Below are 17,822 nucleotides of genomic sequence, written 5' to 3'. Positions count from 1 at the left end.
CAGTGGAATCTATCCTGTTAAACCGCTGTATGGTCTTGGCCACGGTGCTGCAGCTCAGTTTCATGGTCTTGGCAATTTTCTTATAGCCTAGGCCAGTGGTCATCAACCCTGTCCTCGGGGCCCACTAACAGGCCAGGTTTGCAAGATAACTGAAATACATCACAGGTGATATCATTTGCTGCTCGGTGATTGCAGTATTCTAGTCTGTATCTCACCAAGGTAATACATAAAACCTGGCCTGTTAGTGGGCCCTGAGGACAGGGTTGCTGACCACTGGCCTAGGCCATCTTAATGTAGAGCAACAATTCTTTCCTTTCAAATCCTCAGAGAGTTCTTTGCCATGAGGTGCCATGTTGAACTTCCAGTGACCAGTATGAGAGAGTGAGAGTGATATCACCAAATTTAACACACTCCCCATTCACACCTGAGACCTTGTAACAATAACGAGTCACATGACACCAGGGAAGGAAAATGGCTAATTGGGCCGTTTGAACACTTTCACTTACGGGTGTACTCACTTTTGTTGTTTAGATATTAATAGCTGTGTGTTGAGGTATTTTGAGGGGACAGCAAATTTACACTGTTATACAAGCTGTACACTCACTACTTTACATTGCAGCAAAGTGTCATTTCTTCAGTGTTGTCACATGAAAAAATAGAATAAAATATTTACAAAAATGTGAGGGGGTGTATTCACTTTTGTGAGATACTGTATAAAATCAATTATATACAAGCGAGAAAAACACATTTTGGAACGAGTGACACACATTGATAAAATTACAATAAAACGGATCCCATTAACAAACAAGCATTAAAAATATACAAAATCAATCATTTTAACTTTTTTTTTTTTTTTTTTTTTTGGAAAACCGGGTTAAAATGCATCTGTACCACAGAACAAAAAGAAAGACAAAAGCAGCAGTACAGTACATTGGATACACATTTAAAGCCACTTGTATTAGCTAGAACAAAATTCATTAATAGTTAAAATCCTGCACACAATATTATACATGTATACATTATTTCATTTGCAGAAGTGAACAGAAGCTGTTGTACAGACCAAAGAATCACACTTACTCGAAGTCATAATCATACATGCCAGATGGACTGGGGGAAGCATTAAAGAGAAAAGAAAGCAATAGGAATTAATGCACCGATTAGTGTAATTGTGTGATTAGCAGAAAAAACAGCAACAAGCTAATCTGGAAGGAAAAAAAAAAAGTCATGGACAAATGAGCTGGATCAGGAGAGAGTAAAATGCAGGTTGGCATGTACACTACAATAGAAACACAACAAATCACTGAAGACAACAGACTGACATTTTTTGTTTGTTGAAAAAACATTTCAAAATGATATTTGTTCATAGTGGAGCTCCCCAGGTCAGCAAACTGCATCTATCAGTGTATGTCTTTGTCTACCTGTAAAGATTTTTTTTTTATTATTATCTAGAATACCCTAGCAGCACATGGGTTTTAAACATTCAAGAAAACCTGTTTTTTTTTTTTTTAACATAAATTTATAAGTGAATGATAAAGATCAGGGTTTTGAACAGCTTAAAGCCTGGTACACACAATGAGAATAACGGACGAATGAACGTCTGTTTCTTTTTTTTTTGCAAGCTACTTTCATATCAAAAACGAAGAGGTTACTAAAGTTTCTGAGCATGTGTGGTCTTGGGATTTTTTTTTTTTTTTTTAACAAATATCGTACGATCTGGTATTGTATGAAAAAAAATGTGTTTGTCCCCTCAGATAATTTTGGATTAACTGTCGTGATCGGCACTCGAATGTGGTGTACAAATCAAATTGTTGTACAAAATCACTGAAAGCAATATTTTTCGTCCGATTTTCTGATCGTGTGTACCAAGCATTACACATTTCTTTACTTTTCAAATACACATCACCAGCTTCTGAGGTCGCACCAAAACAGGTCTATTACTTTACATGGGGCTGCTCCTTTCTCCTAATGAACAAACTTGTCAAAAGGACCCATACTGTTGTTTTCCCTTATGGTCTGCTTAGGCCTGGCAGAGCTCGGTAGTGACACTACCATTTTTCTGCCCCAGATCTCGGTACTTGCCACTTCACCTGATCTCATGTGCTAGCCCACCTGTTCCAGCTTTAAAAGCATTTATTAAAAGACTTGTAAGCTGCACACCAGATAACAATCCATTGCATCTTCTCCCACTCTACAAAACGGAGACAAATTCAGAGTAAATTAAGGTGAGAAGAGCCTGGGTAGATTGTGCATTAACACCTAGTCAGCAAAAGTTTTACACAGGATCATTACCCGACATGAACAAAAACAGCAGAAAGAGGGTGCCTGGGTCAGTGTGATAGTAAAAACAAGTAACACTTTATTCAGATACAGTAACATAAAAGTATCTTGCAAGCTGCACAAAAGATTGGATCACCAATCAGGCAGTCAGCCATCACAAGTGATGAAAAGACCACTGTGGGGATATGCTCAGACCCGTCGTATGCGCGGTATATAAATGGCAGCGTCTCCAGCACACAGAGCTAGAAAGAGAACAAATCAAGACGGGGCGGGCCCCAACAAGGCACCACCTCCTTCTTGATTTGGTCTCTGGCTAGCTCTGCGAGAGAGAGTGTGGGAGAAGCGGTGCCTTGGATATGCGTCACAGCCGGCCCCAGTCTTGATTTGGTCGCTTGCTAGCTCTGTGAGAGCTGGTGTAAAAGCTGGAGACGCTGCCAGTTATATACCTCCATACGACGGGCCTCAGCTTCTACCCACAGCGGTCTTCTCATCCCTCATGACGGCTGGCTGCTTGATTGGTGATCCACATCCACCCTGTGTGCAGCTTGTAAGATACTTTTATGTAAGTGTCTATAAATAGAGAGTGTTACTTGTTTTTACTATCACACTGACCCAGGCGCCCTCTTGCTGCTGTTTTTTTTTTTTTTTTTTTTATGTCTGAGGGAACTCCCATTTCCTGCTGAGGAGCTGCCGGTGACTGCGTGCAATCCCCATCCACCTGTGGATCCATCTGTCCTGCAGACTTCTTGATTTCCTTTACTACTATGGTCTAATTCTTATTAATTCATTTTGGGTATATCTTGTTGTCCCCCTCGTAATTGATCTCTTATGGTCCACCTTATAGCTGCCAGTGAGTGCTGACTCAAACACTACCTGACAGTTCTGTGTGATATATTGCTTGTATTACCTGACATGTGGTTTGCAAGTTTCTTTATGTATACTGTAACTACTTCATCCAAGGACACCTATTTGGGGAATTTTAGTAAATCCTTTAACTTTGCTACACAGGTTCGAAGGGAAGCACTTAACCATCTGTACAAAAATTGTACATAAACACATTTTTTTAATAAATTCCCCCACACCCAACTGCAGCCCACCAGAGATTATATTTGCCTTTCTCCCCAATGGGTAACAGTATGATGGCCTCCAGCTGTTCCTCTAAATACAGCTTACCCACAGGAAAGGAAGTGGCCATGGCACTTGGCACACAACATGGAAAGCAGCCGGCCAGAGAGAGGAAGGAAAGTATGTCAGGTGCGTCAAAATTAGACAAATACACGGGTTCACCAGGTAATGGTCCACAGTAGTATAGTATGCACTGATAGATCACTCGTCACATCAGGAGTTACCATAACCAAAACATACACTACAAGAAAAAAATCCCGGTATAAAACACCAGGAAGGCAAAGGGGTTACTATTGGTAACAAATGGATCATACTGTAAACAGGGTAGCTAAAATGGAAGACCTAGTGCATCAAGCTCACGACTAGGGATGGGCTATCTGTTCGAGTCAAACATTGGCTGTTCGCCGAACAATTTGGGGTGTTCGCGGCAAATTCGAAAAGCCACGGAACACCCTTTAAAAGTCTATGGAAAAAATCTAAAGTGCTAATTTTAAAGGTAATATCCAAGTTATTGTCATAAAAAGTGTTTGGGGACCTGGGTCCTGCCCCAGGGGACATGTATCAATGCGAAAAAAAAGTTTAAAAAAAATACCTGTTTTTTCGGGAGCAGTGATTTTAATAATGCTTAAAGTGAAACAATAAAAGTGAAATATTCCTTTTAATTTTGTACCTGGTGGGTGTCTATAGTATGCCTGTAAAGTAGCGCATGTTTCCCGTGTTTATACCAGTCCGAGAGCAAAATGACATTTCTAAAAGGAAAAAAAAGTCATTTAAAAGTACTAGCGCTAGTGCCGGATATTAATGAATTGTCGGTACCAACAATACACATAAAAGTAATTGAAAGTCATTGGAAAATTAAAAAAAAAAAAAAAAAATGTGTGGGGGTCCCCCAAAATTCCATTACCAGGCCCTTCAGGTCTGGTATGGATATTAAGGGGAACTCCGCGCCAAAATTAAAAAAAAAAAAAAACCTGAACCGTACCAGGCCACATGCCCTCAACATGGGGAGGATGTCCCCATGTTGATGGGGACAAGGGCCTCATGCCCACAACCCTTGCCCGGTGGTTGTGGGGGGTCTGCAGGCAGGGGACTTATCAGAATCTGGAAGCCCCCTTTAACAAAGGGGACACCCGGATCCCGCCCCCCCCATGTGAATTAGTAAGGGGTACATTACCATTACACAAAAAGAAAGTGTCAAAAAAACCACAGGAGACGGCTTGGGACAAGTTTTTTTTTTTCTTTTTTTAATAGATTCCAGCGATGTAATCCAATAAATCCATGCTCCTACTCCAGCGATGTAATCCAATTCTCGATCTCCAGCGATGGATGGATGGATGGATGATCAACATGGTGGGGACATCCTCCCCATGTTGAGGGCATGTGGCCTGGTACGGTTCAGGAGGGGGGGGGGGGCTCCCTCTCGTCCCCCCCTCTTTTCCTGCGGCCTGCCTGGTTGCATGCTCGGATAAGGGCCTGGTAATGGAATTTTGGGGGACCCCCACGCATTTTTAAAAATTTTTTTTTATTTTTCAATGACTTTCATGTGTATTGTCGGGACCGACAATTCATTAATAGCCAGGACTAGCGCTAGTACTTTTAAATTACTTTTTTTTTTCCTTTAGAAATGTCATTTTGCTCTCGGACTGTTACAAACCCGGGAAACATGCGCTACTTTACAGGCATACTATAGATACCCCCCAGGTACGAAATTTAAAGGAATATTTCACTTTTATTGTTTCACTTTAAGCATTATTAAAATCACTGCTCCCGAAAAAACGGCCGTTTTTAAAACTGTTTTTTTGCATTGATACATGTCCCCTGGGGCAGGACCCGGGTCCCCAAACACTTTTATGACAATAACTTGCATATTAACCTTCAAAAATTAGCACTTTTGATTTTTCATGTTCATGTCCCATAGACTTTAACGGTGTTTAAACAAATTTTTTTCCTGTTCGCATGTTCTGGATGCGAACCGAACAGGGGGTATTCGGCCCATCCCTACTCACTACATATCGGAAAACATGGGCCTGTTGGCAACATTTCCAAACTACAAAAGGAATATGCCACACTTTTAAATTAGTACACTTGTAGGATACGCAATGGGAGGGCGATGGAAGAGGACAGAGACCCACATACATACCTTTACCTTCTCACTCCTTCGTCCACCCCCACCATTTACATCCCATTACTCTATTCTACTCTGCCTTTGGGGCGCTCAGGGTACTCCCCACGATTCATGCATGCCATGGGACAGACACTTTTGACTTCTCTCAACAAACCAAGCTATAGATCACTTTCAGATGTAAATCCAAAAGCACCCACCCCCCCTCTTCATCCTTCATCCCCCCCCAGTGAGAGAGTGTGGGCAGTTAGAAGAACACGCTCCCATACCTTGCCCAGGAGGGATTCTTTATACCTCCCCCCAAGGTAACTCACACTTTTCTCCATGGATATAGGTCCCGCTTCAGTTGTTACACGGGATTGTCAGAGGTCTGATGACCACAATCCTGCTGACCTTGAACATACAAGGAAAAAAAAAAAGCGGACTACAGTCCTCTATAAAATCATACTAATAACTACAAACTGAAAACTCAATACCTGACAAATGGATACACCCGATATATTTGATCTACATCACGAACGCCTATACTTCCTGACTACCAGTCACTTGACACCCACTAAAACACAACGAAGCCCCTACCGCCCCAACACCTGAACACCTTACCCAGAAAAGGAAGTTCAAAATAGCAAGTTGCATTTTGTGCAATAAGTACAGGACACGTTTGAGTAGACCATTCTTGAACGAACATACTTGGCTTACATTGAAGCTAATGATTCAGCTATGACTAATTGTTATAGGCTTTTCTGTTAACGTTGATCACATGTGATGTTGCTGTTTATGTATATTTGTTTTCGACAATCAAACTTTTTTTTTTTTTTTTTTTTTTCCAAAAGAACACAAAATGGATCATACTAGAGTGTAGAGAAGTATGTCAGGTGGGCTGCACTTGGGGAGGTTGGAGCCTAAAGGTAAACTAGTTCTTTAAGGTTTAACACTTCTAAAAAGAAGATTTGCTGATGCCATTCTGCGGTCACTAAAAGAGATACCTGTAGAACAGTTACTCATACAAGTATCAGATGTACAGTAGCATCAACCACTTCTGTAGACGATCCCCTAAAAAGGAGAAGTTCACCTTTAAAAAAAATAAATAAATAAGCGCAGGTAAAAAAAAAAAAAAAGTGCATTTAGTGTTTTTTTTTTCTTTTTATTGGGAGCCTGTAAAGCATTGTACCTATGATAAGCAGATCGCAGGTGCAATGCAGGGCTCTTGCAGACTGTGTGTAAGCTGTCTGCTTGTACCTCGTATGAGCAGTCAGTTACACACTGACAGGAAGAATCAATGATCTACCTAGAATGCTTAACAGAACACTGTTATTTCATTGAGCACTACAGACAGCTGCAAAGGCCGGCGGTACTTGTAGTTTCCCATTCACAGAACACTGAATAATTGATGCAGCTGGGTGGGCAAAGCCCTGCACGGCCGGAGTCTTTTTCAAATTGTGACAGAAAGTGGGGGGAGAAGATTCCCAGCCTGCTGACACAGCGGGGACTCGGGGAGGGTGCAGGGACAACTGCAGTAGTTTACATGGTACATCCTGAATATGGGTGTAACGTGTTAAGAAAGGTGAACTTATCCTTAGATTAGCTCTCTGAATTCAGACTTCCTGACAAATTTAGTACCTAGGAAGGCACGGAGTAATTAAAAAACAAAAAACAAACAAAAAAAAAAAAAAAAAAAAAAACTATATATTCCAACCTTTCCAAACAAAGTAAAAAGTGTTTGTGTGACTGCTAGAAAGATTTCCCATCACTCCTTCACTATATGTAAAACAAAATAAAATATTTTGGTTGGAGCAGGGCTTTTAACATGAATTTCAAAACAATCCGACCAGAAATGGATGCACTCAATTCCATATACAATGCAGGTATATGTACTGCAGATAAAAAAAAAAACATTAGGATTAGATAATTATATATACAAAGTACCTCATTTTCTGTAAAAAAAAAAACAAAAAAAAACCCTTTTCAGCACTCTTGCAAATGTCCTTAGAGCTTCCCAGACTGCTTGCAACTCCCTCCAGTTGGCTGATGTTTGGGACTGTGCTTTCTCCCTGCGCCCTTGGGCTACTCTTCACCCCCAGTGGGCCCCCCAGCCCCAGGCACTGGCATCTGTGGTGATGCGGATGGACACTGGAAGAGACAGTAATAGACCCTGCACAAGGATCTCTACGTCCCTCCACCACCACAGAGACTTCTTGGTCTTTGGAGATAGGCAGAAGGTCGTGTCCAGCGATTCCTGCGCTCCATCCCAGCTGTTCTGGATATTGGTATGGAGACACCTGAAATGGGCCCTTGCCCATTGTACTGCAGGAATTGTTGCTTCCAGGAGACCCAGACCCAACATAGCTGAACGGATAGAAACTGCCAGATTGTTCTGAAAAAAGGCTGCTGTCCCCTTCACCTTTTCTACTTTCTCCTCTGTGAGATAGATCTTCTGCGTCACTGAGTTCACCAAGAACCCCAAGTACTGTAAGACCTGTGTCAGGGTTAGGTTCAACTTCTCTCTGTTTATCAACCACCCCAGCTTTTCCAGAAAGGAAATGGCGACCTGCAGATCTCCATGCAATTGGAGCGTGGAGGGTACAAAAAATAAAAGGACACCTAAGTATGGGATGACCGATATTCCTTTCAGTCTCACGGCCAGTGCCTCCGCCAGGATTTTCGTAAAAATCCTGGGGATGAGGACAGGCCGAATGGCAGGGCCCTGAATTGAAAATGTTGGACCTGCTTTCCCCCACTTGATCGTCCTTCAGATCGAGGGAGGCCATGAAGCAATCCGGGGGAAGAATTGACTTCACCGTAAAGATTGTTTCCATCCGAAATATCTTGTAGGTCACCCATTTGTTCAGCGACCTAAAGTTCAATATTAGGCGGAATTTGCCCAACTGTTTCCTCACTACGAAAATGTGAGAGTAGAAGCCGTGGTTTATTTCTCACTGTGGCACTGGAATAAGAACCCGCTAGTCTACCAAGTCACCAATCTGTGACAACAAGGCTGTCGTCTTCTAAAGGATCCCCGGGAGGCGTGGTTACGAACGTCCTTCCTTGATTATCCTCAGTATAAATGCATTTGGTATAGTCTTTTCCCATTGTGGGAGGAACTGCCCCAATTTCCCTCCCACGGGAACCAAGTCACTGGGGATTGGTGGTTTTCTTAAGAGAGGAAAACAGGACACCTTTCTGCTTCCCCCTTCTCCACTGTTTTAGAGGTTGACCCTTTAGGGGTCTGTCCCTGTGACAGCCCTAGTCTTTGGGGGTGAAAAAAAAACATTTCCCTGGGGCTTTCTTACTTTTGATAGGAAAAGCCTTTTTTTTGTCAGCAGTACTGTCTAGAACATTTTCTAGATCTTGCGCAAACAAGAGGTCTCCTTCAAAGGAATAACACACAGCCTTACTTTTGAGGCCGGGTCCCCCAACCAGGATTTTAACCATAAAGCCCGCAAGAGGAATTTACTAGGGCAGCGGCCTTTGCCGATAGCTTGACCGACTCTGCAGACGCATCTGCCATATAACCTGCCACCTTGTGCAGCATGGGAAGGGAATCAAGAAGTTCCTTCCTGGAGGTCCCACTTTTCAAATGGCCTTGTAACTGGTCCAGCCAGACCTCCAAATTACGAGCCGTTATTTTTGTACCCATTGCTGGTTTTAAAATTGTCATGGCTACTTCCCCCATCCTCTTGTCCATAGGTTCCCCAAGGACACCCATGTCCTCAAAGGTGAGGTCCGTTGATTTAGCGCACTTGGAAAAGGCTGCATCCACTTTGGGCACTTTGTTCCAAATACAGGCAGAATCCTCACTGAAGGGGAATTGCCTCTTCAGACTTAGGAAAAAATAATTTTTTCTCCGGTTCCACCCACTCTTTTTTGATAGAGTCCGCCAGTGCGCTGTGTACTGGAAATACCCCGTTTTGGTCTTCTTTCAGGGTCGGTTTCATCTGGTCATGTAAAGACAAGGGAGGCCTGCTCTTCTTTGATATCTAGCGTCTCGTAGATCACCCCCAATAAAAGCATCCACCACCTCGAGCGAGAGCCTGTATCTGGGTGAACTTGTCTCTTGGCTCGGAATATCTTTGGATGCTGCCTCACATAGCTCATCCTAAGGATCCGATTCCTCTCCCCCTTGATTCATCACCTTCCTCTGAGGCTGAAGCAGGGGAACTGCGGCTGGTTGTTTTGGTGTTTCAAGGTTTGACAACATTGATTTCATGGCCTTTTCTTTCTGAATGCCAGAAATCAATTCTTTGCATGCCCTCATTTCCTCCTTGTAAAACCAAAAAACAAACAAAGACAAGCTGCTGTCAGAAAACCTTAGCCAACCAGTGAGTATATACCTTCACCAACACCTGTGCACCAGCCGCTGATGAGATTCACATGACTCTTTAGCCTGGATCCCATCTCAAAAAAGGGGGGGTGCCAACATTAAAACCATCACCTCGCCTCCCTCCCCCAGCCCTGTAGGTCAAAGGCACCCCAGCGTCCACCTACCTGAGCCGACACCACTGCCACCTGGATCAGCTAGATACATGCTGTCCTCTGTTCCTTACTGGAGCATCGTGCTGTGGATCAGGACCGTCCTGTGGCTGGAGTTTCTTAAATAGACCGCCATGGATCCGGCGTCCACGCTCGCCATGTGACCCGGAACCGGAAGTGATGTGCCGTTAGTCCTCGCCCTCCTCCTGCGTTCCACAGGCCAGAAATCGAGGTCTACGCCCGCCCCCTGCCGGGATACCATAGTATCCGGCCGGCAGAGCATTGTGAGCCCAGTGCGGGGAACGCCAGCCCTCCCTGGGCTATCCTGGCAGAGGATGCCGGTACCAGCTCCTCCGCAGCCTGACCGGAGGACTCAGATACCTGCCTTCTTTATCAGGTACTTGCAGACCTCCTTCCCCCTCTCCCTTAGGCAGCCCCTAGGCTCAGGGGAAGGAGAGCTCCCATCCAGCCTCCTCCACCGGTGGAGGAAAAACAGACTGGGGAAGAGGGACAGAAACAGACACCCTTTATGGATCTGAATGTTGTGTTTCCTGCCTCCGAAGGTGGAGCCTATCTCTCTAGTGCTGTCCCAGACAGACGACTAGAGAAAATAAGATACAGTACAGTTGTTAAAGCAGGTAATCTATGCAATTTGTAGGTTAATATTTTAGCTTGATTTAAAAGGTGTGATGCATATGCTGTAATCAGGGTGGATAAAAATCAATGATTTTTTTTTTTTTTTTAAGTAGATTTTTTTGATTATCATAAACTTTATTTTAATAAAATGCTTTTGAAGTAAAAACCTAATGATAGTTTTTTTATATACATGAATAATTTTGTTTATTCAGCACGAAATGGAACTTAGTTATGTAGAATGAGGCTGTATATTCTGCAATATTTACATTTTTGGTAAACTCATTCAATGAATCCAAGCTCTGCAAGCTGAGATAACATGCACTGCATTGATGCATTCACACAATTTCACAGTAACCATGAGATAAAACAAAGTTCAGGAATAATCCTTTATCCCATGGTTTTGGAAATCTATGTACGCTACAAACTGTATGATTGAATCAGTGTCACTATACCCTGGATATGATTAGGATAGTCCGGTGTCCCTGTGCCCTGGATATGATGGTGTAGTGTCACTGTGCTCTGGATATGATGATAACCGGGTGTCACTGTGCCCTGGATATGATGATAACCGGGTGTCACTGTGCCCTGGATATGATGATAACCGGGTGTCACTGTGCCCTGGATATGATGATAACCGGTGTCACTGTGCCCTGGATATGATGATAACCGGGTGTCACTGTGCCCTGGATATGATGATAACCGGGTGTCACTGTGCCCTGGATATGATGATAACCGGGTGTCACTGTGCCCTGGATATGATGATAACCGGGTGTCACTGTGCCCTGGATATGATGATAACCGGGTGTCACTGTGCCCTGGATATGATGATAACCGGGTGTCACTGTGCCCTGGATATGATGATAACCGGGTGTCACTGTGCCCTGGATATGATGATAACCGGGTGTCACTGTGCCCTGGATATGATGATAACCGGGTGTCACTGTGCCCTGGATATGATGATAACCGGGTGTCACTGTGCCCTGGATATGATGATAACCGGGTGTCACTGTGCCTGGATATGATGATAACCGGGTGTCACTGTGCCCTGGATATGATGATAACCGGGTGTCACTGTGCCCTGGATATGATGATAACCGGGTGTCACTGTGCCCTGGATGTGATGATAACCGGGTGTCACTGTGCCCTGGATGTGATGATAGCACAGTGTCAGTTTTTTTTTTTTAATTTAAGATACAGTGAAACCTTGGTTTACGAGCATAATCCGTTCCAGGAGAATGCTTGTAATCCAAACAACTCGCATATCAAAGCGAGTTTCCCCATAGAAGTCAATGGAAACAAAGATAATTTGCTCCGCATTGACTTCTATTACATGGGTCGGGGGGGGGGGGGGGGGGTGGGGGGGGGGTCGGGGTTGCGCGCCGGAGAGCCTCGGAAATACTCGGGGACAGCTCGGCTGAACTCGGAAACACTTGTTTCCGAGTATTTCCGAACGGCTCCGAACCGTTTCCGAGTGTCCCCGTCGCCCCCGCACCCCTGGCCAAATGCGGTACTGCACCGCCCATTAGCTTGAATTTTGCAATGCGAGTCAAAATTAAAAAAAAAAAAAAAAAGTTGCTTGTCTTTCAAAAAGCAGCTTGTTACTCATAAAACCAAGGTTCCACTGTACATGAATAATTTAGTTTATCCACTTCGGCCCCAAGCCTCTTTTTGACACTTGTTGTTTACAAGTTAAAATTTTTTTTTTTTTTTTGCTATAAAATTACTTAAAAAAAAAAAAAAATCTATATAACGTTTCGGGTGTTCTATCACCCTAGAGAATAAAATGGTGGTCATTGCAATACTTTGTCACATAGTATTAGTGCAGCAGTCTTAAAAGCGCACTTAAAAAAAAAAAAAAAATTATATATATATATATATATATATATATATATATATATATATATATATATATATATATATATATATATATATATATATATATATATATATATATATATATTTTTTTTTTTTTAATTTAAAAAAAGTGTAAGACAAGAGTAAAGTTAGCCCAATTTTTTTAATATTTTGAAAGATAACGTAATGCCGAGTAAATTGATATCCAAAAAGTCACGCTTCGAAATTGTGCCTGCTCGTGGAATGGTGACAAACTTTTACCCTTAAAAATCTCCATAGGCGATGTTTAAAAATTTCTACAGGTTACCAGTTTTGAGTTACAGAGGACGTCTAGGGCTAAAATGATAGGTATCACCGTGATCGATAGAGCAAAACCACACATGTGTGGTTTGAACACAGTTTTCATATGCGGGCCCTACTCACATATGCGTTTGCTTCTGCGCGCAAGCTCTTCACTTTAACTTTTTTAGTCCCCCCCCTTATTTAATTTTACTTTTTAAATTTTATTTTTTTTACACTGTCTTTTAAAAAAATAAAAATACATTTTGGGTCACTTTTATTCCTATTACAAAGAATGTGAACATCCCTTGTAATAGAAAAAAAAAAAAAAAGCATGACACTTGGAAAAATAAATTCTTCTTTAAGAGCTATGGACGTAAGTGACGTTTGACGTCACTTCCGCCCTCCCATGCTATGGAGCCGAGCAGGGGCCATCTTCCCCTCAGTCGGCAGCCAAGCATCCACGGGAGACGACCGGAGCGCGGCGGGAGGGGAGTGGGCACCTCTCCCACCACCGATAAGAGATCTCATGGCGAATCTGCTGTGGAGACCACTTTTATCCAAAAGAGAACCGCACGCCGTTCCTGAAAATACTGGGTTATGGCAGCTATCTGCTGCCATAACCTCGGTATTTAGCGTTAATTACTGACGTATGGGTACAGCAATTTGCGTGAAGTGGAGCTTAGTTATGTAGAATGAGGCTATATATTCTGTAATATTTACATTTTTGTTAAACTCATTCATGGAATCCAAGCTCTGCAAGCTGAGATAACATGCACTGCATTGATGCATTCACACAATTTCACAGTAAACATGACATAAAACAAAGTACAGGAATATTCATTTATCCCGTTGTTTTGGAAATCTATGTACACTACAAAGGGTATGAGTAAATCTGAGTAGTGTCACTATACCCTGGATATGATGGCGTAGTGTCACTGTGCCCTGGATATGATGATAGCCCAGTGTCGCTGTGCCCTGGATATGATGAGGATGATGGCATAGGGTCACTGTGCCCTGAATATGATGATGATGATCCGTTTCCCTGTGCCCTGGATATGACGACGGCATAGTGTTACTGTGCCCTGGTTATGATGATAGCCCAGTGTCACTGTGCCCTGCATTATGATGATAGCCGGATGTCACTGTGCCTGATTATGATGACGGAGTAGTGTCACTGTGCCCTGGGTATGATGACGGAGTAGTGTCACTGTGCCCTGGGTATGATGATGATGATAGCCCAGAGTCAGTGTTTTTTTTTTTTTTTTTTTTTTTATTTAGGATACATTAATAATTTAGTTATTCAGCATGAAATTGAGTTTAGTTGTGTGGCACGAGGCTGTATATTCTGCAATATTTACATTTTTGGTAAACTCATTCAATGAATCTAAGCTCTGCAAGCTGAGATAACATGCACTGCATTGATGCATTCACACAAATTTCACAGTAACCATGAGATAAAACAAAAGTTCAGGAATATTCCTCTATCCCATTGTTTTGGAAATCTATGTACACTACAAACTGTGATTGAATCGGTTCTGATATTGCCGTTTTACTAACCTGACAGTTTATTATTCTAAATAGAAAAACCTTAATTTTGTTTGCAAACATTAAAGAGTCTAACTACCAGCAAAAATGAGTCCTTACATTTAAAGAGCATCTGTCATTTCAGATACATCATGGGCGGTCGGTGAGTCAGCAGCGGGTCAAAGATGACAATTGCCATTTAAAAATGGGATTTAAATCAAATCCACCCTGGCTGTAATAAAGGGGGGGGGGGGGCGCGCAATACACAAGAGGCTACTGGAGCTACACAGATATTCAAACATGTCCAGCACTGGCCACCTTGAGGCTGGATTCAAACCATTATGTTACGGAAATGCACATTCCGCATGTTGTTGTGCTCCAGTTCTGGGTATTGAGGAGCATGCTTAACTGCACTGGACCAATTGCTAAGCACCAGCACTATGACTTGAGTGACTTGTAGCTTACATGGGGTGGATTTTCCCAACAGCTGAATGGAGCCTTTGGGGAACCATAAAAACAAAGGAAAAAAGTGTATGTGCCGCAGGAAAAGTGCGATTTTTTTTTTTTACCAAAAATATGTAGAAACTACGTATCGGCCTAAACTGAGGGAAAAAAATATGTTTTTTGTATATTTTTGGGGATATTTATTATAGCAAAAAAAAAAAAAAAAATGCGTTTTTTTCAAAATTGTTGCAGAGGTGATCAAATACCACCAAAAGAAAGCTCTATTTGTGGGGAAAAAAAAGAACGTCAATTTTGTTTGGGAGCCACGTCGCACGAACGCGCAATTGTCAGTTAAAGCGACGCAGTGCCGAATCGCAAAAAGCGCTCTGGTCTTTGGCCAGCCAAATGCTCCGGGGCTGAAGTGGATAAAAGCTGTAGTTTTTCCTTTCTTGGGATACAGCACCAAGCACATTAGTTATGTGTAATGATCTGTGTAACAGTAACTGCAGGCAGCTGCTTCTGGTACAAACCTTCCTTGCTGTCCCTCCTTCAAAGCTGCTGGATATTGTCCTGAGCAGCTGTCTTCCAGCACTATGAAGGCTAACAGCAGCTGCTGCTACTGAGGAAAATGTGCACCCCATCCCCTCATTTTCTGCCCTCTTCACCACTCAGGGTTCTTATATTATTATTAGTCTCCCACAATGTATTGCATTCGCATTTTATAAACGGAGGAGCAGTTGGATGACAGGATCTCCACCATCCATTCACAGAATGCAATGCATTGTGTGAGAGTAGTAATAGCAGCAGTATGAATGGTGGAGAGGGCCAGACAGGGAGGAGCTTGGAGGTTATAGGATACCCACCATTGCATAGAACTAAACTAAATTGCACGAAACTAGTGTTTTAGAGCTGTATCCCCACTGCCACAAAAGAAAAAGAAATCCAGCTTTAGGCTCCATGCACACAAGCTCATAAACTGCAGTTTATTGGAGTTTGGGCGTTTTTTTTAAAAGCCCATAAAATCCACTCTATGTTAACCTATGTGTCCATGAACACATGGACGTTTTTTAGCTTTAATGAGCAGTGGAGTTTATGGGCTATTTTTTGAACGCCAGAAATTCACGTTCAAAGTGCCGTTTTTCACTGCCAAAAAATGCCAAACGCCCATAAACGTGCGTTAATTAGCGCTCGGCGTTCTTTTTTTTTTTTTTCAATGCATTGTGGGATTTTTGGAGTGTCCTCTGTGTATTTTTATTAAAAACGCCCATAAACGCTAGTACAAAACGCTGTTAAAAGCACGTTTTTCAACCAGTTTTCTGCCAGCAATCTGTCGTCCAGAAAAAGCTTTTTTGAGCTTCAGGGTGCATGGAGCCTTAAAGAACTCCAGGAATCAGGTCACTCATTAACAAGGTACTGGCTTTCAATGGATTTGGTATGAGGTGTATTCCACCTTGGGGACTTTTTACCGAGTACAGCTATCACTTACGGTGCTCAGAAACTAGACCTTTGGATCTCAGACCCCCGCAGCCCTCTGCCTGCCCCTCTTGGCTTGTGTTTTTGTGAATGGGTTTACATAATACAAAGCCTTCAGAGCTCCAGGTTTCTGTTATAAAACTTTGTAAATAAGCAAGTTTTCTCCTTCACTGATAAGGCGGCACTAAGGGGGACTGATGACAAGGCACTTATATGCAGCGCTGATAGGCACCGATGGGCGGCACTGCCAGGTATCACTTATGGGCATTCCTGGTGGTCTCTAGTGGGCACCCTCGATGGGTCTGCACCGATAATCAGTGCGCCGATCATCATCACAGACAGCCCCCCCCCCCGTTAGGAGAGAAGCCGATCTGCTCTCCTCTACTCGCGCCACGTCAGCACAAGTAGAGGAAAAGCTAATAAACAGCCTTTCCCGATTACCATGTGATTGAGCTGTTATTGGACACAGCTAATCACATTGTAAAGAGCCTACGTCATAGGCTCTTTAGTGGGATCGGAAATGCAGTATGTCAGACTGACGCCCAGTCAGGATAATACAACCACTTTCTGGCCGTCATTCTGCTATATGGCGGGCAGGAAGTGGTTAAGCAACAGCACCCCCTCCTTCCCCCACAGTCCTCTGGGACACATCATAAGGCCTAGAAGACTATGGAACCATTCACGAAGCGCAGTGGAACTCTAGCATGCACAGTAGGAAACAGGTTGTGAAGCCGCAAAGCATCACTTCCTGTTTCCCTTACTAGAGATGTTGAATGCCTGCACCCGAAGCCGATTGAAGTATCGGTGTGGGTGAGAGCATCGCTGGATCCCTGGACAGCAAAGTGCGCTTATATTAAAAGTCAACAGTAACAGTAGTTGAAGCAGCTGACTTAATTTTTTCTAAAAAGGAGCCGGAATGAAGGAAAGAAGGACTATACAAAACCAGATTTCAATTGCAAAAAATATTAAACTTATCAAGGCAGATCATCAATTTCCCCAATATTACTACACTATATGGCCAAATGTCTGTGGATGCGCATCCAAAATATTGTGTTCAGGCGTTTCTAGTGACTGCTCTGGTACGATTAATGATACAGCATATAAAAGACAGATATTCTAGAGAGAACTGCAAGCTTCCAACTTTGTGTAGAAAGCCAGATCCAAACACATAGGGTTTGAGTTACTAAAACTTGAGTGCAAAATCTGGTGCAGCTGTGCATGGTAGCCAGCTTCTAACTTTAGCTTGTTCAATAAACTTTGAAACCTGGAAGCCGATTGGTTTCTATGCAGAGCTGAACCAGATTTTGCACTCTCCAGTCTTAGTAAATCTCCCCCAGTGTATAGTTTGGTTTGCAGGAACTCAAACTGCTTGCACAGAGCCCGGACCTCAATCCTATTGGACACCTTTGGAACTAAATGGAATTCAAAGTGTGTGTCAGGTCTTTGTCAATCATCAATACCTGAGCTCGTAGAGGCTCTTTTAGTCAAATGGCACAAATACCCAACACTGTAAATCCTTATGGAAATCCAAAAAAAAAAAAAAAGTGGACTTGGATGTCCATCAAGTGTCCACAAAACATTTGGTCACATAGTGTATCTAAACTGGTAATGGTAA

At 42.8% G+C, this 17,822-nt stretch overlaps 1 protein-coding gene across 7 annotated transcripts in view; it reads right to left on the bottom strand.

Moving 5' to 3' along the window:
* Nucleotides 1-17,822, bottom strand: part of MEAF6 (MYST/Esa1 associated factor 6) — a 58,460-nt gene that overhangs the window by 15,166 nt on the left and 25,472 nt on the right. For 4 of the 7 annotated variants that reach the window (XR_012241673.1, XR_012241674.1, XR_012241672.1 and 1 more), the window contains exon 6: nucleotides 1,078-1,107. The exons of the other annotated variants lie outside the window; for them this stretch is intronic. Coding sequence is in view for 1 of the 4 variants with exons in the window: in XM_073615526.1 (XP_073471627.1) it covers nucleotides 1,078-1,107 (30 nt within the window). In the remaining 3 variants the exon portion in view is untranslated. The remainder of the gene's footprint in view (nucleotides 1-1,077; nucleotides 1,108-17,822) is intronic. 7 annotated transcript variants of the gene reach the window in all.

This window comes from Aquarana catesbeiana, linkage group LG02 (assembly GCF_042186555.1).
Source record: "Aquarana catesbeiana isolate 2022-GZ linkage group LG02, ASM4218655v1, whole genome shotgun sequence".
Taxonomy (NCBI): domain Eukaryota; kingdom Metazoa; phylum Chordata; class Amphibia; order Anura; family Ranidae; genus Aquarana; species Aquarana catesbeiana.
The sequence above is the reverse complement of the archived record's forward strand: the minus strand, read 5'-3'. Positions and strand labels throughout refer to the sequence as shown.